The sequence below is a fragment of the Haliaeetus albicilla genome, chromosome 1 (assembly GCF_947461875.1).
Source record: "Haliaeetus albicilla chromosome 1, bHalAlb1.1, whole genome shotgun sequence".
NCBI lineage: Eukaryota > Metazoa > Chordata > Aves > Accipitriformes > Accipitridae > Haliaeetus > Haliaeetus albicilla.
Genome location: NC_091483.1, coordinates 73,302,626 through 73,329,386, shown reverse-complemented (window position 1 = coordinate 73,329,386; position 26,761 = coordinate 73,302,626). Strand labels below are relative to the sequence as shown.

The following is a 26,761-nucleotide window of genomic DNA, read 5'->3' as shown; positions in this document are numbered from 1 at the left end:
AGTTTGTCTTCTATAACTAGTTCATACAATCTATGTGCATTGACAAAGCATTTTATTTATAATTTAGACAAAAAGATTTTATCTCATGCTCTTTGAGGCTTGACCAAGAAATTCATATTTAGTGCAGGACATTGGCCATAAAACTTAATGATCTTCCCATTTTTCCAGACCAGGAGCCAACCTCTATTAAAAGCCATGCATGCAAGAGGTGGTACTCCCCTCTGATCTGGGGGAGCCTCACTTTCTACGGCAGGCACTCGCAGTGGGGATGAGCAGTGAGAGAGGAGAGGCAGATACCGGACAGCTCAACAACTCCTACAGGAGTGCTGCCGGGTCCACTGGTGTCATCCCTCCCTGTGGCCTGAGCTCCCTGGACATGCTGCCCCACACAGAGCCATTGGTAGCACCTGTCCAGGCTTGCGAGGCTCAGAAGGTCACACCACCTCTCCCTTGCCTTCTCACAGGGCACAGCAGGCTGGAACGGTCTGTATTCAACAGCTGTTGAATATGAGGTGGAAATAAGACAGCTTTTTCCTACTGGAAGTTAAATAGAAGAATTCCATTATCATGCTTTTCCCTCTGTTGCTGCTTCCTTTTCATTGAGTGCTTGTATCTCTGTTTTCAAAACACAGATAACCAAGAGCAAAAACATACAGCTTGACATTTTCTATTTCCCTAACTATGCAGGTTGAGGATTCCACCCCCACACCACCACCACATTTTGTTGTTGTTTTAAGAGGAATTGTGGGTGACAGGAACGCTTTCTCTCCCAACTCTTTCCCATTTAAAGGGGGTTGAAGAAGAAAACTAATATCCACTGAATAGGTTCTGTCTCTCTCTTTAAGGATGCATTTCTAAGTATGAGAATAGGACCCAGTATATAAAAATGGATTACGTTTAAACTAGTTGCCTAAAACCTGCATGCAATACAATATTTCTCTTTCATTCATCATCTTGCCTCTAGGAGGCTCAGGACAACTTACTAATAACTAGCTTCAAGTTACCGGTGACAACTATAATTATTCTAGATCTACAGAGATGGAAATCAAGACAAATATTATTTGCAGTCATACAGGAGTCCTACAGAAGTGCTGAAGAAGTAGCCAGAGCCCAGAGGTGAATATAAAGTTGAATTAATTTACCCCAAGAGGATTATTCTTACATATCAGAAACCTCCTGGATGGTACAAGGTCACTGCCATTGCTCCTCTGTGCATCAATTCTTATCTCACCCAAAGAAAATGAGCACCAGCTACTGTTTGTTTCTCTCCTTATCTCACCCGAGCCCCTGGTGGATCAGGGGCAACTCTTCTAAATTTAAAGTCTCCAGACTCTTCCAGCACTGCTGCTATCCCTGAGACAACAGAACTCTGGTAGCCCCCAAATTCTTACTCAGCTCATGCAGCATGTTGTGTTCCTCCAGGGCTCCAAACCAGGCAAGACAGCTAGTGAAGCCTGCATTGCCTTCATTTAAAGGATGTTTGACTGAGCGCACACCCTTGATCTTCTGCTCTGCTTCATCTCCTGTACATCCCACATGTCATACAATACCTCAGTCTTGCAACTGTACTGCCATAAGTTAATCTAGGTCATTTTCCCAAACTGATGCTTGAGTAGTTATTTTATTATCCCTTCTCCCCAGTTTCAACTCGCATTTGTTTCACATCTTCTGTATTAGGCTACAAACATCTTACAGCTTAGATCATTATAAACTTTGTCCTCAGAGAGAGTAAACCACAGCCTTGACCTCTATGAAATTCAGTCACAGGCATGAATTTAAAAAAATCCATACTACGTACTGTATAGGCAACTCTTAACACTTTTTCCTCCAGTGCTGCTATGTATTACACAGAAAGGTAAAGCAAATCTGTAATCACAGTAAATAGACTTAGGAACCTGAGTACTCTCCAAAAATGGAAGATTGACTCCTTTATCACTGAAATAACTTTAGGTTAGTTAGCAATTCTTAGTAAACTATGTTGCAAGCAGTATCATTCTTCACGGTTGGTCTACGAACAAAAAAGCCCTAGCAAGCTTCAAAGATGCAATAGATTCCTTTAAAAGTTCTAACCCTCTCTTATGATTAATTTTCTTCATACCTCAGTAGCGCTGAAATATACTTTCCACGCACAATCCAGCTCTGAAAACACCGTAAGTCCAAAATTTCCAAGTTTAGGTACTGATAATTGTAGACTAAAATCCACAATTTCATAGCTGATTAAAAATAAGCATAAACTCTAGGGGTGCTTTAAAAAAAAAGATATCGCCATTAGAAAACTGTAAAAGGCATCTGTGAATCTCAATACTTCATTTTGAGTGCTAGATTTGACAGAGTTTGGCCTGTGGCAGCTATTGCAGAGGAATAAAGTAGGAAGAATGCTTTTGTTACTGAATAGCCATTCAGCTCATGCAACACTACTTAGAAGAGGGAACAGAGAGCAGCACAGGAACTCCGAGCAGGTTCTCATAACCATGACAGATCACATTTACACATATTTTCCAGTCATTTCATTATGGGCACACCAAAGTGTTAAACACTACTGAAATTACCCCTGTTTAACTGGCTGCAATTCTAATATGTTGACAAAAACCCTACAGTCAAATACCAGACCACAAGTACCTCAAATAGAGCAAAAGACGGACATGCAGATAAAGAGCACAGGACTTCTCCTACCTTTTCCAAGTCTGATTTGCTGTAACATGCTGGTAAAGAGCAGACAGATCCGTGCCTTCCTCAGCTCTGCTCAAAACTGACTCCAGCACAGCTCTTCCTGTTTGACCTTCTTATCTTTCCTGTTGATTGCACAGCCCGGCTTGGATGTGGCAAGTACAGAAAGTTGTCTATTAACTGATACTGTTAATTCAAAACCTTTTTTTTTCTTAAAAGAAACATTCATGAGCATGGAGTTGAGCTACTAAAGTTCATTATGCAAAGCAGAGATGTATCAAGTGTGCTGGAAGGTTCATTCACACACTCCTGCTTTTCAAAGCAATAATTCACATTGGCATTTTGCATTAGTGGCTAAAAGGCTCCATGGGACACATCCAGGCCATTGTGCTAAGCGAGCATTGTTCAGACAAAGTAACAAATAGTCCTTCAGATGGAGTACCAGGCTTTGTTGACACTTTGCTTTTGATCACAGAATTAGATTTCTTGCTATCATTCCAGCTACAAAAAGCCTGATGAAGAATTGTTTGACAGTGAATTCACTCTGACATGCTTGGGTTTAAATTGCAGATGTGTAGAGTTTTGTAGATCATGCACTATGCAGCATTAAATATCAGTTTGGGGAGTTAAGCAAGTCTGTCATGAAGTACATGCAGACCGTATCTTCTGTGTCACAAGACTTTTATCACTGATCCAGGTGTTATATCCTAAATCGTCCACAAAAGCAAGGATGAGAGAAACTGAAAATAATCCATCCCATTTCAAATCCACTCGCTTTTTGTCCTCCACACCTGGAGATGTTTTTATATTCTTGTCTTCCCTAACATACTGAAAATTTCACATAGAGTGAGTCACAGTTATGCTACTCTTACAGGTAAGTACTGAGTACCCCACATGCCATCGGTGTGGGCTGCATTGCTGCAGGCACTACATGAGAACAGAACAAAACAGACAGCGTCTGCCCCAAAGATCATACATCTGTTATCTCAGACATCTCTAGTCGGCAACATCCCAACATTTGAGGTATCAGGCCATTGACCAGTTGTGTGTGTGTTGGTGGCGGGGTGTTGCACGTCCCGAGACACATCGAACAGTCAGAGCGAGCCTGTGGCACTGTGCAGCACCTGGAGAATGTGGTTTGAGGTAAGGGGTTGTGCCATGCAGCACTGCTGCCCTCCTACAGCTCTTGCCAGGGGGAACAGAAAAAACTGACCCTTCAGATGCCTTAAAGACCTTAATTATGACTCCTGCTAATCTGTCTCAAGGAACATGCACTTAAAAGTTGATTTTAGACTTTATAAGCTAGGTATTAATTACAAATCATACTCTCATTTACCTTACTTCATCCCGTCACACCATGTTAACATAAATTATAAATACTACTTCACACTGATCAGCCAATCTGTTCCTGCAGTATGCTTGGGAACTATTCCATCTTTCCAGAAATTATGAAGTTGGAAGGTATTCAAGTAATGGTGTAAATCACAACTAATCAATCATCCCACAGGGCTCTCCTCCCACTGGAATTAATTTGATATTGCACTACAATGCAGTACGCAAAGCATGCCATTGCAGGTTTAATTAATTTATGTAGTAGCTATGCAAACAGCATGAAATACCACATTTCTGTCACTATTTTACTGACTAATTTTCTATGAGTTTCATAAATGTCTAAATCTTTTCATCACATTTATTTTATTTGTATATTTATGGATAATCTTTGGTTACATTTTATAACCTCAGTTCTTAACTGGTATTCCTATCACCTCTTCTATTACGTGTACTCAAGATAGTTTTGCAAAAAAACCAAAAAAGTCATCTAACCCTGTATTTTTTCCCAATGAATACAAATCATCCATCCTCTTATTTCTACGGCTGAATCATTGTAGAATCTACCACTGATTAGTGTGTCCCTAAAATCTCAAAAAAATACATCCAGTTTTTATTTTAGAGAAACGAAATTAGGAGAGATGCAACTCACTTAAGGAAACAAGTAACAAAACAGCAACAACTGAACTCCACCCTCCTTAACTCCCTTTTCAATACCTGCATAGAATCATAGAATAGTTTGGGTTGGAGGGGACCTTTAAAGGTCATCTAGTCCACCCCCCCTGCAATGAGCAGGGACATCTTCAACTATAGAGGAAGCTGAAGATTCCTGATCTGATTTTACTCCAAAGCGTATTTCATCATGCCATGCACGGTACTTCAATTCTTGCGGGTGTATATTGACATGTAGTTTAAGTGGAAACAAGAAAAACAAAGTTTTCATCTTCAGGGTAATGGCATCAAAAGTTGGCCCTAGACTTTCTGTTGTCTTATTAAACAGTACCAATCTGCATTACAGAAGTAAGTGAATAACCTTACTGAAATTGTGAACAGCTGCTCTCATGAAATAACTCCAGAGACCAATATATTGTAGCAAACAGGAAAAACACAAAGGTAACACAGAGCAGTTTCCATATTAGTTATCACATCCCTTATACTACATTTTAATCACTAGGAATGGTGCTACCTCTTCATGTTTCCTTATGCTAAAAAATAGGCTTGAGAATACTTCTTTAACTATTAAAATTGCATGAAGACTTGATCACCCTGTTTATGTTGGGTTGTCCCTGATCTTTTCAGGATTATTAAAAGAAGCTGCCGGGAGGCTAAGGAGGACATTGCCTGTTGGAACAAGACACTTCCTCTAATTGTCTCTCTCTGGCATTGCTTTTCATCATCCTGTTTGTCTGCCCTTCTGCAGCTGCATGTTTGTCTGACCATTTCTCGCTACAGCAGCTTGTTTTAGGAAAAACAACACATTTTAATATTAAGCCCGAGTCATACCTTCCAGTACAACTGTTATTCCATCACAGTTGGGGACCTACCTATGAAAGAACAGACCACTGCCAAAGGGACTAACTTTAACACACAAGCACAATGCAATGTAACTCGTTTGACTATTCACTGATAACTGATAGCAAACACCAGATTTAGGCAAGAAGGGCTCTTCCCATCCACCTTACTAAATTGCTGTCTGATCTCTTTCATCTCAAGTCCACTAAGTGTTACAAAGCTTATTTCCCCTTGCTGAACCGTATCATTAAAAGATCCTCTTTGTTTCATGTTTTGCTGAAGTTAGCATTCTTCACTATTTACAGCTGGCATGACAAATTTGAAATCACACAAGATAGTGCTCTCTTGGCTACATTAGTCTCTATTGGTTCCTATTTCATCCAGTGATGGAAGTATATTCACTTAAAAGGAAATGTAATGTAATACAATCTGTACTGCAAAGTTCACAAAGAAATATCAATTGAGCCCCTACATGTAAAATCTATCCAGCCTGAAGTGTGAACTCATAGTGGCAACCTTTTAATTAGCAAACTTACCCAAATCATTATATTAATTTTAGCAGGATTAGCAGCATGCATGGATATTAGTTGTGTCGTCATGTTCACACTATGGTTAAAACTTCCACAGAAACAGGTTTAGCCGTATGTTTCCTTTTGATTAACATGTTATCTCTCCATACTAACTGCATATAGAGCTAGCTAGAGTTAAAGCGTTTTCTCATGGAGTTCTGTCATCTTTTCCTCTGCCTGGTTGGAACCCAGATAGCTTTACTTCCCCCAGGTATTGAAAAAAACACCACCCCAGCTCCATAGTCCAGTTCAGAAAGGAAAAACAGAAAACATGAAAAGAAAAATATACTGCCATCCATCTGTTCGGAAATGCTGTCGCCTTGTTGTCTGCAGGAAAACGCTGAGTCAAAACATCCAGCTGTTACACCACTTAAACAGTTCCTAAGCTATTTACCCAGCTCACTCAATAATAGCTACGTTTACTTACAATTATCAAATGTTAATAATAGATGTTAACAAGCTTGTTATTCCCCAGCACAAGCAATAACATGGTACACACCTGACAGAGCTTCCTCCTAAGTTTAGCAGCTCCTGAGAGCCATTGTTACTCACTTGAGAACATTTTCGGCCATGGACCAGAAACCCCAACATGCTCCTACCAAGGAAACGATTTGGGCTCATACATAAATCCCAGCAGGCAAGAAGGTTGTGATAGGATTCCCTGTTCTGTCTCAGCCATGACATGGACAATAGGCCTCCATGTATTAGAGAAAGAGAAACCTTCTAAAACAGTTTCATCAGCTCAGAATAAAAATTATAATTAGCACTTACCACTGAGAAAATTAATCATGTCCTTCCTTTACTTTCTGGATCACCAGGATTTATTTTCTGTGCCACCAGGATAACAACCTCCCCTAATTAGGCACAAACTTTTGGGCTGCGCATAGCATGGAAAGCATTTACTTTGCCATGACCCCAAACCAAAAACATTCAGAGCTTGTATTCACAAACTCCAGTATAAGGAATGAGCTTTCTCTACTTTTTTTTTTTTTTAATATTGAAAATGAAATTTATTTTCTTGTATCTTCTCTTATCTACTGGGATTAACCAGCCACCTGGTAAACAAGGCTTCTAAAACATCTGACTAAGCCTTAAGAACTTAAGTAACACATGTTGATATGGAAGCAACAATACTGTTCTACAAACCTCCAAATATTAAAAGGGGGGGAAAAATTGTCTACATACAATTCAATTTATACTTAAACTCCCATAGAACGCCTACTTTAAAAAAAAAAATAATTTTTTTTACCCTCTGCAGTCTAAAAACCCACCTTTTATAGCATTGCAGGTGATTTAAAGGAAAACAGGTACTTCCTTTTATAATCAGGTTAATTGATTTTTCATTAAAGGTTGAGTTTTTGCAGCTGCTTGAAGTTTGCAGGTAGAAATGAGTTTATTCTTAAGGAATGATTTGTAACCTTACTTACTGGCATTACTTAAGTAATGATATATTGATTTAAGATTCTTTGTTTTGTTGTTTGAATGAATTTGGTATCTCTTTTCCTTCTGAGAAATCTTTTGTTTTCCTTGTTAGATATTCAGAAAAGGGCACTAATCAAGGCTTTTTCCTGAGTGAGATTTCTGTCACAGTTTTCCTGCTAGCTTTTAAAACAGAGAAAACTATGTCAGTACATCTGAAACTGTTTATTATGAGGACTGGAGTAGAAAGCCATGGCTCCATGATTTTAAGAAAGAAGGGAGAGGAGCAGCAGCAGTTAATATTTAGCTCTGCTTCAATTCCTTCTCCCTTCTAAGGATTTGCATAAATGTATACTATCTGAGATGCATTCTTATATTTCTATATACATATTCACACTCTTTTTTTTTACTAGGGCACTAAAGCACTTCTGGGATGGATAAAAAAACTTTCAACAGAAAAGCACTTACAATCCATATCTCTACACTGAAACACTCAATTTGCAGTACTGAAATTTTACCCATCTGCTTGGTGATTCTTCTTAGTGCTAGAAAATGCAGGGCGAGGGAACTTTATTTATAGGAGCTTGAATATACATGGAATACAGATATCTCCTGAGCTAGTTTTGGTGCTGAGGAAGTAAATTTTGACTGACGTAGGCATCCAAAGTGGAGGAAAGATACTTCAATATGGATTCAGTAGAAACGAAGGCTCGCTTTTGCCTCTGCTGATGCTCTGTGGAAGAACATGCCTGAAGGAATACCTGGAGGACCCAAAATGATAGATAGCCACCAGGCTAGAAATGATCGTAGAACTGCAATTTATCATCCTATAATCTCTGTGCCGTTCACGAGGTGCAACACAGCGTCAGCGCAACAGAACAAGCGTTGGTGGCAGGCATGCCACCTGAGGGTTTTCCCTTTGATCACGGTAGCCCCAGATACTATCTTCTTATAGTTTGGGATTAACATCTCCAGCCACGAAAATCTCTACAGTATAGAAAATCCTATATTGATAATTTCTACTTTAACAAATAACCGTAAAAGTCTGCATCCTTGTAAAACTAGCAAAGTAATTGGGATTTTTCCAAATTACTGCTGCCCTCTAGTTGAGACCTGAAGAAGTGCTCACGTGTGCAAAATGGTGCCCACTTTCTTGCAGCTTTATCTGCAGATCGAAGTTACAACTTCTAGTAACATCTTTCCTCTTATATGTATCTTTTTAGACCACTTGGCCACAGACACCACAGCTAAATATACAAAAAGGTAGTAATAAACATAACAAGCACACCACTTTCTGCTTCTTAAATATCCAGCCTTGGCATGCTTGGTGCAATATTTCTTAGAATAAAGTCTTTAAAAGGTATAGTGCAATCAACAGTCTTGAGAAATATGAGGAAAGATTTTCTATTTAATAGAGAAGATCTGAGGCACAGTGGAGCTTTTGTCAATATGGATCTGAAAATTGTCAAAACTCTAGATGCTTCCAATTTAAATTTTGGCCTTTGAGCCATCTTACAATGCCATTTACAGACTTTTGATTAAGTGAAATATAATTTCCCTTGCCATCACAGACAATAATGATGTTAGGGCGTGAATGTGTAGGAGCATGCTATAAAAAGATTCTCAATACATTTAAGAGTACGCAACTAAAAAGAAAAACTATAATAAGCATTAATACATTCTTGGCTCACTCCACTAAATGTCATATCCGTTCATTATATTCAGTAGTATTTTTTCCACTTTTTCCCATGTTTGGAAGAAAAAGATTATGTTTCCATTCCTCCATATTTTCTAGTTGACATCTGTGCATATGTTACCCACAAACATCACCTAAAAACTTTAAGTTATCTTTTAAGTAGGCTTGGCCCAGGACATTACATACAGACTGGGATCTTCACCTTGTATTGTTAAGCCTGGAAAGCAATACTGATAGTACAAGGCAGCTTTGATGCAGCTGAGGACATACACAGAAGTATTCGGTCACAGCTGCATTTTTCTAGGGACTGATGCCTGCGAGCCCAGGTATGTTCCCTGGCAGGGTGTTCCAAAAGCTTCTGTAAACTGTCATGTATCTTACCAGGCAAAGCCTCACTTACAGATGGTGCTACGTGAGAATTTTATCACCCAGGAAGAGTCTAAATTCTGGTAGCATGATGCTGTATTTTTTTTTTTTTTACATAAGAACAGTGTTAGAGATGCAATGTAGGATAAGCAACAGGAAATCGGCATACATCAGCCTGTACTGCAAAACAGCGTTAAATTGGCTCGGGGCCAAAGGATTGTACTATCTTCTACTTCAAGTGAGAAGCTGTAGCTTCACATAATGAGTAGTTTTCCAAGGAGTCACATTTGCAAGAGATCACAATATGCTTAATAAGCATTAACCTCTCTGCAACAGGCACAAAAGGGACAGTATTATACTTCTCGCTTGTTTACTAGAGAAAGCACAACATTATTTACATGTTTCCAGTTAGGAGTACTGATATCACTGGTTACACAAGCTGCGTAACATTGCACTGAAACCCTTGCAAGCTTCATCTGCCATTCTCAAATTAAAATTAAATTTTTGCCAGTGTTTTTGCAAGTGTAGTGACTTTCATATTATTCATGCTTTGTCTTGGCTCTTCCCCAAACCCGCCTTTGCATTTATATTTCTGCACATTTCATTGCTGTAACCTGGGTGCTTGTCATTCTTATGTATAAATTATATATTGATGCTAATCATTACCTGCTAGACTTCCTGTCATATGCAGCAGCCTGCGATATTAAAATTTATTTGTTCTGACCAACTTTCCAAAAGCTGACTGCTGACATGAGAGAACAGTCCTTGATTGTCTCACTGTAACAAAGATTTCTTTCATGCTCAGCCATTGTTCCCTTTGATGTTATTTCATTCTTTCTGTTTTCAAAGTTTGCCTGGGAGTTTTATTTGACCTACCGATCATAATGCATTTAGGTTTGTAATGGGTAATTGATGTCTAAGTTATAACTGCTGATGCAATATTTATATTCTGCCCATGGTGTGAGAGGAGCTTCGCATAAAAGTTGCTACAGACATCTTCATAGTGCGATGCAGACATCTCAATATAGTGCTACGTTATTATTTCATTACAGCTGCTTCACGCTAATTCATTATTTATAAACATGTGTACTTCTGGCTCAGTGAATAGTTGGCAATTTATTTCCATACCCAGAATCTCATTTTAAGATCCCAGCCTGTTATTCTTCTGAAACTTTAGATCTGACTTATATTTTATTTACTATCAATGTTGTATCAATACAACACACACAGTAAGGTGGTAGAGAGGTAACTGCTGTCACAGGCACAAACAAGTTACAAACACAAGCATGGCTTATTTTGGCAACTGTCCCAGAAGCAGTAATTCCCTGATATAGTAGCTTTAATTTCAAAAAAAGTCGTAACTTAGATTTGGGATTAGACATGAAATTAGACTAGTTTGGGTCTAGTTACAGGGCTGTAACCCAGCCAAAGTAGCTGAGTCCTGAATTCCTGAGAGACATATGACTCAAAAAAAAAAAAAGAAAAAAAAAAAAAGAAGTACAAATGTTTTTAACACAGCTGTTTAGGAAGGTTTCTTCGCACAAAAGAGAATCAGTAAAAAGCAAAAGCGGGGTCATGACAGCATGTCATGCCAGGTTCTTAGTCTTCTATGATACAAAATAATTGCTATTTTTGAAGTAAGAGGAAGATGACACATTTCTGGAAATTTATAGAACACATTTGAGGGTTAATTTGTCATTTAAAGCATAAGCACTTCAAAATAAATTACTATAAATTGTAAGATTACTTTGTAAGATTACTTTTTGTCTTCCAGAAGATATAACAGTTGTCAAAACACAGCAGCTTGGAGTGAATATAAGCCTAATAATTAGGTTTCGGGTTAAAAATTAAAGAAATACCAAAGTTTCTTAGGAGCTTAAGCTCAGTTTTCAGGGCTACCTAATAGAATTTAAAGGCATGAAATACAGAGTTGCACAGTAGGATTTACAAAAGGGTATCTAGTTTATATGAGTTTTTTCTGATTTTTTTTTTTTTCCATGAGATATCCATGCAGGAAATTTTTAGAAGAATTTTTAGAATAGTATAGCTGGCATAAACTGACTAATTGTTCTTTTAAGTTTCAGTCCAAGTTGCTATTTGACCTGAATATCTTCAGCTTTGAACATAAAGCCAAGAGCCAACTTCATCAAGTTAAACAGCTACTTGAATTCGTGGTCTATATGCTGGATTAGCATGTAAATCACTTCTGGCAACTGGCTGGATGATGTTTTTTTCACAAGTATTTTTTTTTTGCTGAAGAGACAAAGGTTCTGCTTCATTCCCAGTTCAGAAGTTCTAATTCCTCTCCCTCTTGCTGGAGCCTCTGTCACTGAGACACTTTTAAAATGTGACCCCTTCCATACTCAATTGGCAATGACCTAAAAAGCTTTGCAGACAAACAATCAAAAGTAATAAATTTATTGTGCTGGAAACCCATGGCCTAGCCATTGTTGGAAAGTTCAGAAATATTAGAAACAATCCTTTTTGCTTGCTTCAGCTGAACTTCTTCAAGAAAAGCACTAAATAAAAATATTGTATGACAACTTTGGTGTGCAACTGAATTTTAAAATACCAGTATTATTAATTGAATATTACTCCAGTTGGATTCCCTGAATTTTGAAAGTAATAAAGGGGAAAAAAAAAAGAAAGGGAAATACTTTTTGATGTGGTTAACGTCACTTAAATACACCGGGGAAAAAAATAAACAACTTTCTCGCTGCTTGAGCTACACCAGCTTCTGCAAGAATGTATTTTTTGTCAGTCCATAAATCTGCAGTGTACTTAACATACAGAAGCACACAGTCAAGTGTAATGCTAATATCTATTAATGAATATACACTATATTGATTGTTCTGTTTTCATTTACATTTAAAGTGCTCACTCTTTTTTCCTTTACATGAAGCTATATTCCCTTACTTGTCAAGGAAAGGTACATGAAGATATATTCCCTTGCTTCATAAGGATGCATTTTCTGATAACTGGGATGGTTAGGTATTCAATAGTTAGTGAAGATTTTTTTTTTTTCCAACACAGCTAACATAATAGAGCAAGATATGTGAATGTACTTAAGAAACACATAACAGTTTAAATACACAGGGACAGTAAAATGCAGTATAAGTTTTCCATAACACTGTCCAAGTAACATTAGTGGAGAAATATTAGAAAACATTTGTGTACTAAAAAGTAAACTTTTTTGCTTCACATAGGGTTTTCTAAGCTCTTCCAAAAAACAATGATGCTCTTAAAAGAATTCAGGATGACATTGAGGATGTGGAGGAAGAAGCAGGATCATCAGGATTGCCAAGTGCCAATTCAGTTTCCGGTAATGACGGAAGGGGTGCAAAGTGCTGACAGTTTAGAGGCTGACTTTTCAGCCTTCTTTTCAGTGGCTGGAGAAGCTGATTGCTTTTAAAAATGAAAATCAAGAGAGGACTGCCTACTAGCCTGAGATTTGGACTGGTAACAAGAGACTGAATCCTACAGCGCCCCGATGAGTGTGTCTGCCCATTCTCAGGATGGATCATTGTCCTGACAGATCTCAGCTGTTCCACCTGCGAGACTGGATGCTCGGTTTAAGTGGTTCAGTGTAAACCTTCTTGCCAACTCTTTCTGGATGGTTTCACTTTACCTGTGAAGCCAACAATTCCACCACACTTTTGCAATCAACCCTTTCAAAGGCAACTTCCTTAGCAATAGAGACGCTGTCTTTCTGGAGAGCAAGGATAGCATCAAATCCAGCAGAATTCAGAATAAACTCTGGCAGCAATTTTTACCATAGACCACTCATACACTGAAATGGGACCTCTTCCCAAGTAATGCTAGTGTCATCTGTGCCATCCATGATATTAAACTACCTCCAAAAGTCATTCAGCCAGGGGTTATCCTTACCTGTTGTCTCTTGGATAAGCTTGGAGAAGATCCATTTTAGACAGGAGGCCTTGAAAGTGGTGATTACTCCCTGGTTCATTGGTTGGAGTAATGGGGTCTTACCAGTGGCAGAACATGACTTTTCTGTTGGGTCATGGGGTCTCCTAATTAAGCTTGTGGCAGATGGCATTCTCCTAAACGAGGAGAATTTTGAAGTCCATGACCTGTTTCTCACAGTGTTCCCTAAAGTCTGGCACCATGTAGGCACTCTGAGTGTTTGTGTAGTAACCTGGGCCTTTCAGTTGTTTCTACGACTGGTAGAGAGAACTTACAAAATCCTCTTGTGGCCCTGGGGTTCTCACTGCAATGAATAAGCAAAGGCTTTAGTGTGCAGCCTCCTTCTGCACTGCTGCCCAGCAGAAGGGTCAAACTATCTTTTTGTAGCCTTAAAGCCCAAGGCAGTTTCCTCTTCATTACATCCAATATGGATTGCACACCCACCGCCTTCAATAAAACAAGTTATGTCTAATTTAGCTTTTAAAGCAACACTTCTGCACAGCCACAGGCGTACTAGCATCATTCAAAGATTGCCTTGAACTCATGATGGTTATTATACACAAAGATAGTTCATGATTAAAAATACAAATTGGACTGATGCTGGAGGCCAGATCTCATTGCATGAATGCAGAACAGACAAGATGGATGCTGCTGCATAGCCACAACTGAGATGCTCTACGCATTTCTACTAGTGCGATACATAACATACATACACACATGGATATTCATGCATCATCTGCATCTCAGTGAAGTTCTGCAAGGCCAGCTGCAACTCAGCTGGCACGCTTCAGTACAGACAGGCAGCTCAGGAGAGCTTTCAATGGAAAATGGGTGGTAGAAAATTGCAGGATACAGGAGAACAGGTAATAAAACCGCTTAGCAAAACATGGTGTTAAACAATCAATGATGCAACTCCAAAACAAATGACAGAAAGAGACAGATAGCAGCGTGGTACTGAAGTTACAAGTCGACAGTTTTAAGGAATGACTAAGTAGAGTAGGAGTGAAGAGTGGAATCTGATAGAGCTGTATAAATTCATTAGTGACACAGAGAAATTGAATAGGGAATGATACGTCTGCTATCTCTTCTACTACAAGAACGAGCAGGCATCAAATAAAGACAGCAAACAGCAGGTTCAAAACAAAAGCAGGTGTTTCTTTGCATCGCATGTAGTTCAGCCGTGAAATCCCTTGCACAGGATGCTGTAGTTGCTTGAAGTGTGCGTGGGTTCAAACAACAACCGGACAAGATAATGGAAGAAAATCCGTGGAAGGTTCTTCAACACAAAGAACACACATGTGGCTCAGGAAGTCCCCTCAGCAGATATCCACTGCTGGTGACTGTCAGAAATGGGGAACTGGATTGGATTGTCTGATCCCGTATGGCTGCTCTGACTGTGGGTCCACATTCTTCCCAGTGGCAGTGATTATCTCCAGGGGCTCTCAACTCGTATCAGTCGAACGACACGGGAGCCAAACCGTGCTGCTGTACTTAACACAGAGCCGAGGATCACAATTCCCTATCAAATCATGACACGTAGGCACTGCTACAGAGCTCATTGCACTTCAGTTACGGGTGTAGGGTGGGAAAGTTGTGCAGGTTTTTATGGTTACAACCGTTAGCTAAGTTTTAACTTTTAGATAACCGCTGGTGGAAAAGAGGTCAATAAGCACGCTGGTATAAATGCAAGTCTTGTCCTCACACCCCGATTTCCTCCTGCTGTTACTGGAACTCCAAGCTGCCCAGAACCCAGCCTGAAGTCGGCATCGGAGGAGCTGTGCAACACAGCACGCTTATGTAACTACCGCTGGCTCCTTCTGGGTTTGTTAAAACGGATGTTTGGGGTTTTCTTAAAACATTATTTCTTCCACGACGATAGCGGGTTCTCAGATTGATGAAATACTGCATAAGCTGGCTTTAACAACACACGGCGTGTCCTTGTGCTTTCCAGTACGGAGCCCCAGTGAGGGTTCACCTGCTCCCGACAGCACCGCCTGCCCCTCCTGAACAACTGGACTCGCTGCCAAACATCTGTGCGGGAGTCTCGGCTGAGCCGGGGGACAACGCAAACACCCTCATCGTCATTCCCTGGGCGTTTGGGGGGACACGCTAAAGCACCTGTGCACCCATTTGCTTTGCTCGGCCATCCCAGAAACCGAGCACCAGTAGGGCAGGAAAATGCAGACCTCCCCCACAGAGCACAGGGGGGGCTGGATGGAGAGCCAAGGGTGAGAACAAGGGCTCTGGCCGAAACGCCGGGGAAGTTTCTCCTAGCGGAGGGCGGTCGGGGGGGGGGGGGGGAGGCTGCAGCAGCTCTGCCCGCAGAAGCGGCGGGGCCGGAGCCTCCCCCCTCCCCAGGCCGCAGCAAGGCACGGAGGGGGATGTAGTGCGCGGGGCGGCGGGGAGCTGCCTACACTTCCCAAGGTGCCCGCCGCACCGCCGCCGCGCCGGGGCTGTGGGAGCGCGGCACCTGCCGGGGACGGGGACTGGGGGACGGGGGGGGGCGGAGCGCGGCGCCGCCTGCCCCGCTGCGGGCTGCGCGGCGGCGGCGGCGGCGGGCGGGGATGGTGCCGCCCGCGGGGGCGCGGTGACGGGCGGCGGGGAGCGGCGGGGAGCGGCGGCGGGGAGCGGTGGTGGCGGCGGCGGCGGCGGGCGCGGCCCCGGCCCCGGCCCCTCCTGTGCGCCATGAGCACCGGCACAGGTAGGCGAGGGCGGGGGGCAGGCGAGCCCCCTTCTTTGTATTTTGGAAAGGGGTGGGGGGGGTTGTGGCTGCCCCGCGGGGGTCCGCTCGCTGGGGTGCGGGCAGGGGGAGCCGGCTGAAAATTACTAACGTAAAAAAAAAAAAAAAACCAGAAAAAACCCCGCAGAAAATAACGCGTGTGTGTATCGCGGAGGGGAGCTGCCGCAGCCGCGGGCGCTGGCGGGCGGGAGGAGCTGCGGCTGCTGCCGGGGCGGCGGGACCCTGCGCCCCCGGGGGGGGCTCTCGGCGGTGCCGCCCCCGCCGCGGGCGTCGGCCGCAGCCCCGGCGGGGAGCCCCGCGGGACGGGCTCGGCCGGCCGCCGCGGGAGACGCCCCGGGTCTGTGTACCCCCCCCGCCGCCGGTACCCCACGGATCGGGGTGGGGGGGGTGGGGTTGTCTCGGCCCGGCCCCGCAGCCGAGGTGCGGGTGAGGGCGGCTGGCAGGCTGCTGCCCCCCCCCGTCCCCGCCCGGCATCCCATGGGGTGGGAGCAGGCGGCTCCTCAGACGGCGATATTTAGGTTAAAAGCTCGGCCTGTTCTGCTGGGCGAGATAGCGCGGGGATGGGGAAGGTGAGAATCACGGAGGTCTCGGGGATTGCCAGCCGGAGGGGCCCGGTTGCCCAGGGCAATACCAAAGTAATTTATCCTGCGGTACATGCAGAATTCGAGAACTGACTTGGAATTGTGTTTTCCAGCGATTCAGCGTTGGTCGGCGTGGTGTGGCAGCAGGGGGTGGTTACTTCAGAGCGCAGCTCGTCACAAAATATTACAGTCTTTGAGGCAAATACAGGGTTGTGCATAGGGGGAAGGGGGAGGCTTTGCGAGTTGATTGTGTATTTCATTTCTGAGGGTAACTGTAGTTGCTAAATATACCCTCTGCCACAACAACAGGGAGACGTTGAATAGCTACAATTACGTGGTGACTCTGTATGTCAACATGCTTAATCATACCACATCCTCACAGCGAGCCAAATGAGAGCCTGGTGCAAACAAAGAGGAAAACGAACTCCCTGTTAGAACAGTGTGTGACCTGAGGTCAGGCACCTGCCAGAGACTTCGGCTAAAAACCCGGTTTGGCATTTCCTCGTGTCTGTTGAAGGCGTAGACATTTCCACGTGTGCCGCTCATCCGTGTTCCCGCGTGGTCTGTGGATGAAACGTGCACTGCCGGCGGTGCTGGTCCTCTCTGGGGAAGTGTCCAGGCCGAGGCAGGTGTCCAGGAGCGCAGGTGAGAGCAGGGGTTCAGGGTGAATTGAATCGTGCGCTAGAAATCCCGAGTCTGTTCTCTAAAGGGAATCGAGATGGTTAACGCAGATGGTGACATCTGCTCTGGAGATGATTAAACTCCGGCACAGAATCCTATCCTCAGTTACTCGCCTGTAATTTTGAACTGAAGAACATGAAATACTGTGAAACATTTAAATTCTGTAGTGGTAGAACTGGGGCTGGTAGAGGGAATATTAAAGTCCAAAGTTGTATCTCTATAATGCTGAAAACACCAATTAAATAGATTGTAAAGGTATAAACCCAGTAGAAAAGTTAATGCTTAACAGTCAAGTGCAGAGGAGACTTAACACAATTCTATCTCGGTAATTGCACCAAACATGGTGTAAATGAAATAGCAAAAATGAACGGTGCCAAGATAAAAATAACATCCTGGGAAAAAAGAGAGTGGAAAAAAAACCCTGAGAGTTCTTAGCTCTCATTTGAAAGTTTAACTGGCAGTTTTAGGAGTATTGGTTTTAAGTATAGGTTTAGTTTTGATGTTTCCAGATTTTGATTGTGCGTGTCTACGTGGACTATGTAAACAACTTACAATCAATTTTCTTGGTAAATGTGAGAAGCCCACATCTACTCTGCAAAATCAATGGACATTTTCCATTATCATAATGGGGCAAGTATTGTACAGCAAATTTAATGCCACAGTTTGACTAAAATCAGTTTCCGAAAGATTTCCGCCAAGATTACTATGCAAAGGCTATAATTCAAAGTTTGGTGTTTACTGTAGCAGAAAGATGTTTCTGGTCCAGCAAAGAAAATAAGGGTGCGATGTGGTATTAAAATCAGCCCCACATAAGGTTCAAGGAATTGCTGCACTGTTTGGTAATTCAGGAGAAATCCCCGCTCCTCCTGTTACTCTTGAGATGGAGTAAACTGTGGATCTGTGCTTGTTACTCCAGAAACCTTCGCTCAGTCTGCGTCCCCTCTTGTGCCGATGCAACACATCATTAGCTATCTGTATCAAGAGGGTTTCAAGTAACCCTGTGACCCTGCCTTGCCATTTTAACCATAGGATTTGGCATTAGATATAGAAATGTTTATATTTGGTAAACTTGATTTAGTTCATAGTAAGTACAGGTACAGGTAATATGATTGCAAGTGGGTCAATAATACATACTTGGAGCCATCATTCTCCATTAATGGACTGCAGACTCACGCTATAATTTTAAATCTAGAAAGCATATGATCGTGTGGCATAGTAAAACACAGCTCATGCATTATTACATACGTTGTAATTAGATATTTCCACATGTGATTTTTCTCAGCTGCCTTCCATATTATTTACCGTTGGTCTTGGCTGAAATTATTTCTAAGGAAGAGCCCATTCACTGCTTTTTATACCTAGGAGATTAACATGGCATGGCTGTGCTTTTAGGACTCTAAATGTACTTTTAAGAGTTTATAAGATCATTATCAGTCTAATATCTCAGTTCTTTGCCATCTTGAAATCATAGCAAGAAGAACAGAGTAGGTTAAAAATTTGAGATTGCGAAAATTAGGTTCCCATCAATTCCCAGAAATAGGGTAACATGGTATCTATTATTTAAGTGCAAAAAAAGGAATCACAGAGCTAATTACATACTAGGTGAATTATCTTAGATTAGATTAAATTAAATGTCATGACACAAATTCACACAGCTATTTAATCTTTAAACTATTATATTGGAGGGAAAATTAGATTGCATGGATCAGAGAACAGCTAATGGAGTGTCACTGCCCAAATGGAGCAGGAGCATGGTGATTCTGGTGACAAAAGAGGTTACGCAGGTTGGTCATGCAGGGTCCTGCTCTCCTTGGGACATGCTTAATTCCTTTTCAAAGTTCACATGCGAATAGGCCAACAGGAATCCACTCTAGAGACAATAGTACAACTGTTTCAGACTGTGGTATATTTTATAGATAGATACAGTGCTTTACTTTCAGCCCTTCATTTTGAACACTAGTAGAAGAGAGCATTGAATTACTAGATTGGAGCAGCAAGAGGTCAGCTTGCTTTGGAGTTGTCCAACTAATGAATGTGTGCAGATTATAACACGCAATCCTCCAAGTTTTGTAATTAAACAGAAGTAGAACAACTTCATTTCATTGCCATTGTAGCCATGTTTCTCTGAAAAAATAAGCAATGACACTTATTTCCTGGTGGTATTTTCTTCCTCTGAAGTTGAGTTGCATAGAGTATATATGACTTCTTAGATTATAGAAAATAGGAAGCTATATCTTAGGATTCTTTAAGGATTTCGGTTGAAGATTCTGCTTTACAGCTCTTTAGAAAAGGATTTCAGCTCAGTGTATGGCATCTGTTAAATGGCATCACGCTCTCGGATTGTAAGAACGTACAGCACAGCTACGAGAGGATGAAGTGGGTCAGAAGAGGTTATCGGGTGATGGTACATCAGCTGGTAACTCCTGGCTGCCATGGGCCTTCACGTGCTGCCCCAGCGCTGCAGCAGATCTCTGGAAAGGTGGCTAGTTAGGCTTTAAAAATCCCAGGCGTTTGGCTTTGTGAGCAAGATCTATTTCTTGCCCATTTTCCTGTTTGCAGTGCAGCATCTGTACAGTAATGAGCATTCTCCATGGCTGGTATCTGTACGCATCTTACTGCCATTTCAGTGTGACGTTAAAGACAGTATACTTTCAGTTTTGCTTCTCAGGACATTAATAGCTTATGTACTTAATGCCCAAAACGTAGAGGGCTAAGAAATGTGAAGAAAATTGAAAAATTAATTAAAGCATGGCTGCTGAGGGAACATTTTCCCTCTCTTACCTTGTTCTATGCAGTGGACTGGCTAACATTCAAGGAGAAGTGAGGAAACCCTGATTTAAGTTCTGCCCAGTTTGGCAAATCATTCCCCCTCTACACTACAGAAATTCAGGCTTTTAGCAGTGGAAACGCGTCTCTCCTGACTATTGTTGACTTCAAGCTCACTGCTGCATTTTCTGGTCCTGCTAGAGGATTACTGGGGCCGTTAACTCACCTTCGGACCTTGGGTTCTCAAACCAAGCACCCAGCACTCACAATAATGAATTAAAACATATTTGTGTGGAAGTGGGCTGTGCTGCTTGGGGCTTTTTGAAGCAGAGCTCGGTAAGCGCCTGGATGAGGGGGGGCACAGCCGGCAGAGCTGTGTCTCTGCACAAGCCCGGCGTCAAATGCAGGGCAGCGGATGGGCCTTTGGGATTTTTGGACAATTTGCTGGTTCGCTGTCTGCATCCTTAAATATAACCTTAAGGCAAATATTTCTGAATTTAGATTATTCCGTGTCAAGATCCATTAGCGGTGTGTCAAGGTCCCTAACTGTTACCGTCTGAAATGTTGGAATGTTTTTTTCACAGCTTATTAGTTGACGTTCGTGCTCTGAAATCTAGATGGAGTATTGTTTTGCACAAAGCACGGTTATTTATTTTTCCATTTCAGAAGAGGAATGTGAGAGGAATATAAACTCCATTCAGTGAATATTTCTGTCTGCCTTAGGAACCCTTATTCGCCCTTTCTCTGTAAAAGCAAATCATTCTTCTACTGGCATTAGTCAAACTGATCAATAACTCTATTTTGGAGATTCTCCTGATCCTACAGGACAAGCTGTTTGACCTGTAGTTGAAGGAAAGCAAAGTCTAAATGCACTTGGCCGTGAAAAATAAACATTCCTGAATTGTAAGATATCACTAGTGATATTTTAAAAAGACTTTAATGTTTTTGTAATATGGATTTTTTTTGCTATTTAGAAACTGTTATTTTTAGATTTGAGTAATACTGTCATTGTACAACAGTAGCAGACCACAATTGCTCCTCAGGGTGGATATGAGGAACAAGTGTGGTATCTCGGTTCTTACTCTGTAGTAGCTGCTTACAAATACAGCATCCAGTTCCTTGGAAGTTTTCAAGAACCTCTTCTATCATTTCATTTGTAGTGTGGGGCACACTCTGATACTTCAGAAGAGGATGCAATGTGATTGTCTCAACGTTCTTCCTCTTCCTTCTTGCCAAGCTCTTTTGAGCTTCAGGGTGAAAAAAAATTAAATTCCTCACCCGTACTGGTTTATGGAGTGAAATAACTGGATGTAGTGTAAATGTGGAGCACTGAGCGTACAGTAGTTGTGTTCCTTCAAGTCTGTTTCAGAGGATGACAAAGTAAAATCGAATCCCTGTGACACTGTTCGTATGTTGAAATCCTTGGTGAAGTAGAAGGAGTTAAAAGTTTGATACATATCATACAAAGAAGCCACAGAACCTGTCACGCAAGAGCTTTTGTCACTTGAGAAAATAGGTCATATACCTCCTTCCCCTCACAGGTATGTGAGTTGAGGATTCATGGGACTGCAGGGAATTTCAGAAGTAACACATAAGGCAGTTTTCTACTTGATGTGTAAATATACACTGGGATCCTCTCTGCTGAGCGATGCTAAGTGGGACTAAATGAATAGGCAGCCTTATATGCAGTGATTAGTTTGGAGAGTTCTTGATCACAGACCACTTCAGTTTTGCTTGACTTATTTTTACCGCTGTGAAGAGAGTTTATTGAGGTACATTTATAAATCTCAGATTGCTGCAAATATTGCTGTTTAAAAGGATGTGAATGCTCTAGGAGTCATGAAAAATATTTTTACAGTTTCATCTTTATTTTCGTCTCAGTTAGTTTCATTTGCTTTGCTCTGTTTACAAATTCTCTACCTCTCTTTTCCTGTTGATGTTCTCGGTATTGCAAACTTAGCTGGGATCTGCCAGTCAAACAGGTATTTCTGCTCTTTACCTCGTAGCAGACCGGTGAGGATTTTTGATAGAGTTCAGCCCACAAGTTTGGATTTACAGAGTCTTGTAGGGGTTGCCTTGCTCCGGTGTTTCTTTTGGCTTTGCGATACCAGCAGCATTGAAACAATCCCTCGGTTACAATTATAGATGCAACACAGATCCAGAGGATCTGGTCTTTAAGGTTGCATATGTAACTGTCTAGGGCACAGAGACCAAAGGAAACCCCAGAAGCGGGCCGTGTTGCCGCTCTTACCCTTGGTGAAGACGGGAATGGAAAAGAGGTTGCAGCCCGATCCCCTAACGGGGACAGAAGGCAGTCGGGAGCAGCTGGGACGGCGTCTGTCTGCACCGTGCGTTGCAGCCAGCGTCTGGCAGCGCCTCCAACACCTCACCCCTGTGACTCGCGCATATGCTCTCCGTTCTGCTGTCTGTGAACCTGGCTGTAAGTCAGGCTCCAAGAGTGCCAATTGCAGGGTTTCTGCTGGCGGCCTGAGCCTCGGTGTGCTCGGCTGCCCCTGGCGAAATAAAACCCGCGCTCTGCCCCTGGCTTTGGAGCAGCGACAGGAGCGTGCCTGCGCGCAGGCGGTACGTAAATGCTGGTGATGAGAGCGCGGTACTGGTTTGCGTGCAGTCTTGAACCTCTCCGTGCCTAATAGCGTACACGCAGGTAGAGCGTTCCCACCCGCTTGGTCAACAGAGCCCAGCCCCGCATCCGAGCGGGGTCCCTGCAGCGGGCGCGATGAGGGAGCTGCTGCGCGCATCCCGCGAGCGCGTGGCGGGCAAGGAGAGGTGGAGAGGGCTGCTTTTGTTCCACCTGGAGAAGAGAAGGCCAAGGGGAATGGAATTGCGGTCTTCAGTGCCCTAATGGGTGCGCAGAGGGAAGATGGAGCCAAGCGCCTCTCACAGGTGCATGGAAGAAGGGCAAGAGGCAGCAGTCCGGAGGTGTAGCGAGGGAAATTGCCGCTGGTTGGAAGGAAAAGAAAAATCACAATGAGAGTGCCTGAACCCTGCAGTAGGGTGCCCAGAGACGCTGTGAAGTCTCCGGCCTCAGAGATTTTCAAAATTTGATTGGCAAATACCTGAGCAACCTGACCTAACTTTGAAGTTTGCCCTGCTGTGAGCTGGACCTCTGGGCATCTGGTCCAAAATTTTCTGGGGGTATCTGAAGCCATCCTTAAGTGTGACTGCAGAGCTCCCATTGAGCTGCTACAGAGATCTACAGGCGGATTAATCTCAAATGTTTTGCATGGCCATTTACCAACCGGTCTTCCTGGCTGTGCGTTGATGGCTCATTCCTGCCTTGGAAAATGGGAGAAAAACTAGTGTCAGCTTCATGTATGAACATTTGCGAGCTCTCCTGCACCAGGCCCTGTGGAGAAACAGGATTTATGTACCACAGATCTGTTGAACAGTTGCCTAAATATGCAGACCTCTCCCATGGGTTATGTATGTGCAGCTGCAGAGCCCCTCCTCAACTGGATGGAGAGTTTGGTGTGAACATCTGGCTGCTTCATCATTGCTGGGACTTTGAGAAGTGCTACACATCCATCACCCATGGGTGAAATCGTTGTGAACTGCAGAGTGTTTTGTCACTCTGAAACCAGGGCATTTATTCATGTGCCTTAGTACAGAATTAGACGTGAACATTTTAACATCCTTATTCTAATAGCCACAGCTTTTCATGGTACAAAACTAAGATAACAAGCATGTCAGAGACTGTCTTAATGGGTTGTTGGCTGTGAGAACAACCAGAGCTTCACTAGCATCTTCTTTAAGGCTTCTGTCCTTACAAACCGTAAGACCTTTAGTAGTAAGCATTTGTGCTTCAGTTTGCTGTATGCCACGTTTATTGTCATTATTTAAGATCATCACTGTCTGTACCAGCTTAGATTAAATGTCTGTTTGGCCCAGTAGCCTGTGTCCAGCTGTGCCCCTCGTCCTGACCTGGGAACTGATGGTAACAGTGGCTAATTGTGTCTGTCTTGGTCTTGAATGTTTTTCAAGACGATAGTAAGTGATGCATCATCTCGAATGCTGAATTCTAGCTCGTTTTTGGTAGCGTGGCCTAAATTTCATTGTCTGCAGGAAGCCAGCCTAACAACAAACTTCTGTTCATATATTAATAGAGCTTAATATCTTAATAGAGCTATCCAGTTACATTGCTGTAGCTTTGATTGTGTCTATTTTATTAATTGGATTTGACCTAAGACTGAAGCCTAGGTTGTGCTGAGGACCCTTAACTCCCATTATTTCTAAACTTTGGGGTTAAATAATGTTTCTGGACTGAAGTGATATGCTACATTTTCAGGAGAACTACTGAAGCGATAGACACCCATTTCACATTTCTTTCCATAGATCTATAATTTTAACTCGTGATATGCCTAAGGTTTTTCCAAGGTCAAGGCTGATTTTCCGTGGGAACAACACAGTCTGTGTCCTGCAAAGAATATGAGACTGACGTTAGGGTGATTTTGCCAGCTCTGAAAAAATGCTCGGCTGGGTTTTCTGCATCTTGTCTCTGAAGCACATAAGGTCTACATAGATCTAGAAGTGTTGCCATAGTCATGCCTATTTTAGAAGGCAGCAAACAGCACAAGCTGCAAATTTAAGTTGGCAGAAGAAGCCTGGCTGTTAATCTAAAGCTGTCAGAAGCTGCCATAACATTGGTTGGATACTTGCTTGATTTACCCATCCTGTTATGAGTTAGAAAAAGGCAGCTTCTTAGAGCCTTTCTAAAGGCAAAGATACTTAATATTTTTGGAAATATATAGAAATGCTATACTTTGGAGGCAGTCCCAGCTTCAATCCTGGTAATTTTGTTCTCATACATGTGTTTCCTAAGGTCAGTAATGAGGTATTTAATACAATGATGGATGCTTTCAGTATAGCTGTTTGCACTGTGGACATCAAAAAGCTCACCGATTTCAGTTCTGAAATTCATCTTTAATTCTAGTGATTTGCTTAAACTATTTTTATGATGTTGTCTAGGTTATAGGTCAAATTCAGTTGCTAAACTGTCTAATCTGCTACTAGTACTCTGTATAACTGGTTGTTTTCTCTTACGTATCCCAGTACTGAGTTTTTGGCAAAAGCAGAGCTGTCTTCCCTCAAGACGATAAAGGGTAATGAACCCATTGCTTCTCCTGATTGTCCACGTCTGTACTAATCACTCTGCTTGCTTAGAAAATGCTGTACTGGTTTATAATTTTTTAAATGAAAAAATAATTTTCCATTTTCTCTAATTAAACCTCTTCTCCCTCAGTGAACCTGTGAATGTATTTTAAGGAGTTGCACATCCAGTTTTGCTTACAGAGACCTTAGCAGCGGGTACGTAGCAAACCTTGACGTGTTAAAGCAAGCTTCCTACTCTTAGCCTGCCCTGTGGCTCCGTACTGTGGATCTGGGAGGCGCGTGATAACGCTTGTGCTGGAAGGCAAAGGGCTGAAGTTTAACAGGTAGCTGCTATGAATTTTCTAGGGAAATTATGGTAATTATGCTATGGAAAAAAAATTATGATATGGAGAGTATTTCCACTGCATTGATATTGTGGTGCTATGAAGAACTAACAGTTACCAAAGCACCTATATTCGTCACAGGCTATTTGGGATTTCAGCTTGACAGCTCTGTACAGCACTTGAGCAGTAGGGAGGGAGGGCTTTGGGTGGACAGTAAGAGCTACGTGTTCAGGAGAGCTGTGGTACTGACCCGTAAACAAGTCACCCTATGTGTTTCACTCTCTTTTGTCTCGAGGCTGCAATCTCTTCTGCTGCTTCTGAGACAACCATTGCATCTTGCTGTCAGTGTTAAAGTCTCTTTTTATCAATTTATTTAGACTTTTTTTCTACTTTGTGTACTATATAAATGGCCGTACTGTTTTTACTCCCAAGCTGAAAGACAACCTCTCTTTAGGAAAATTCTGCCGTATTTGCAGGAACTCCTTCCTTTTTGGTAGGATGTATCACCCTTTAAATTTATGTTCTCTGATTTCTTTTCGGTAGAATTTCGTTATGGTACTGTTGGTGCTGCATACTTTTATAAATATATTTAGCTTTTTAATAGTATTTTTTGGTCAATCGACTGCAAAGCTCTCACAAGAGAAGGGAATTTGCTTGTACACACTGGAGAACTGAGAAGAGATTTGTGACTTGTGTTTGGTAGGATTAGTCAAGAGGAAAAGAATCTGAAATACCGAAGTCTGAATTAAATGTTGCATCCATTAGGTCGCTCTGACTTCACATTATCAGGCTTAATACATTTGGGGTTATTTTTGGCATTGGCATGAGTGGCTGACATTTGTCTACAGAAGTAAGATGGAATACGAAAGCTTAATTTGTTTGCCATCTTCTCCTGAGTTCTGAAAAATAATATCTGGTCCGCAGCGTGTCCAACGGCTCAAGGAAGGACGGAGGGAGGGAAGAGTTGGGCTTGTAAAAACCAAACCAACTGCGAGAAAGCCAGTTTCCTGCTGTTAGCTCCATGCCCCAGGCAGCCTCAATATTCCCCCCCCTTACTT

At 42.3% G+C, this 26,761-nt stretch overlaps 2 protein-coding genes across 14 annotated transcripts in view; one reads left to right on the top strand and one right to left on the bottom strand.

Moving 5' to 3' along the window:
* SH3TC1 (SH3 domain and tetratricopeptide repeats 1) overlaps positions 1-2,771 on the bottom strand; it is a 33,166-nt gene extending 30,395 nt beyond the window's left edge. The window contains exon 1 of the mRNA XM_009919903.2: positions 2,674-2,771. The gene's annotated coding sequence lies outside the window, so the exon portion shown is untranslated. The remainder of the gene's footprint in view (positions 1-2,673) is intronic.
* Positions 2,772-16,031: 13,260 nt separating this feature from the next.
* The window catches only part of ABLIM2 (actin binding LIM protein family member 2), a 142,507-nt gene continuing 131,777 nt past the window's right edge, over positions 16,032-26,761 (top strand). For 12 of the 13 annotated variants that reach the window (XM_069794465.1, XM_069794428.1, XM_069794456.1 and 9 more), the window contains exon 1: positions 17,358-17,448. In XM_069794465.1, the coding sequence (XP_069650566.1) occupies positions 17,373-17,448 (76 nt within the window). In that variant the 5' untranslated portion in view covers positions 17,358-17,372. Of the gene's footprint in view, positions 16,184-17,357; positions 17,449-26,761 lie in introns of those variants that run through there. The other variant, XM_069794381.1, reaches the window with a different exon arrangement.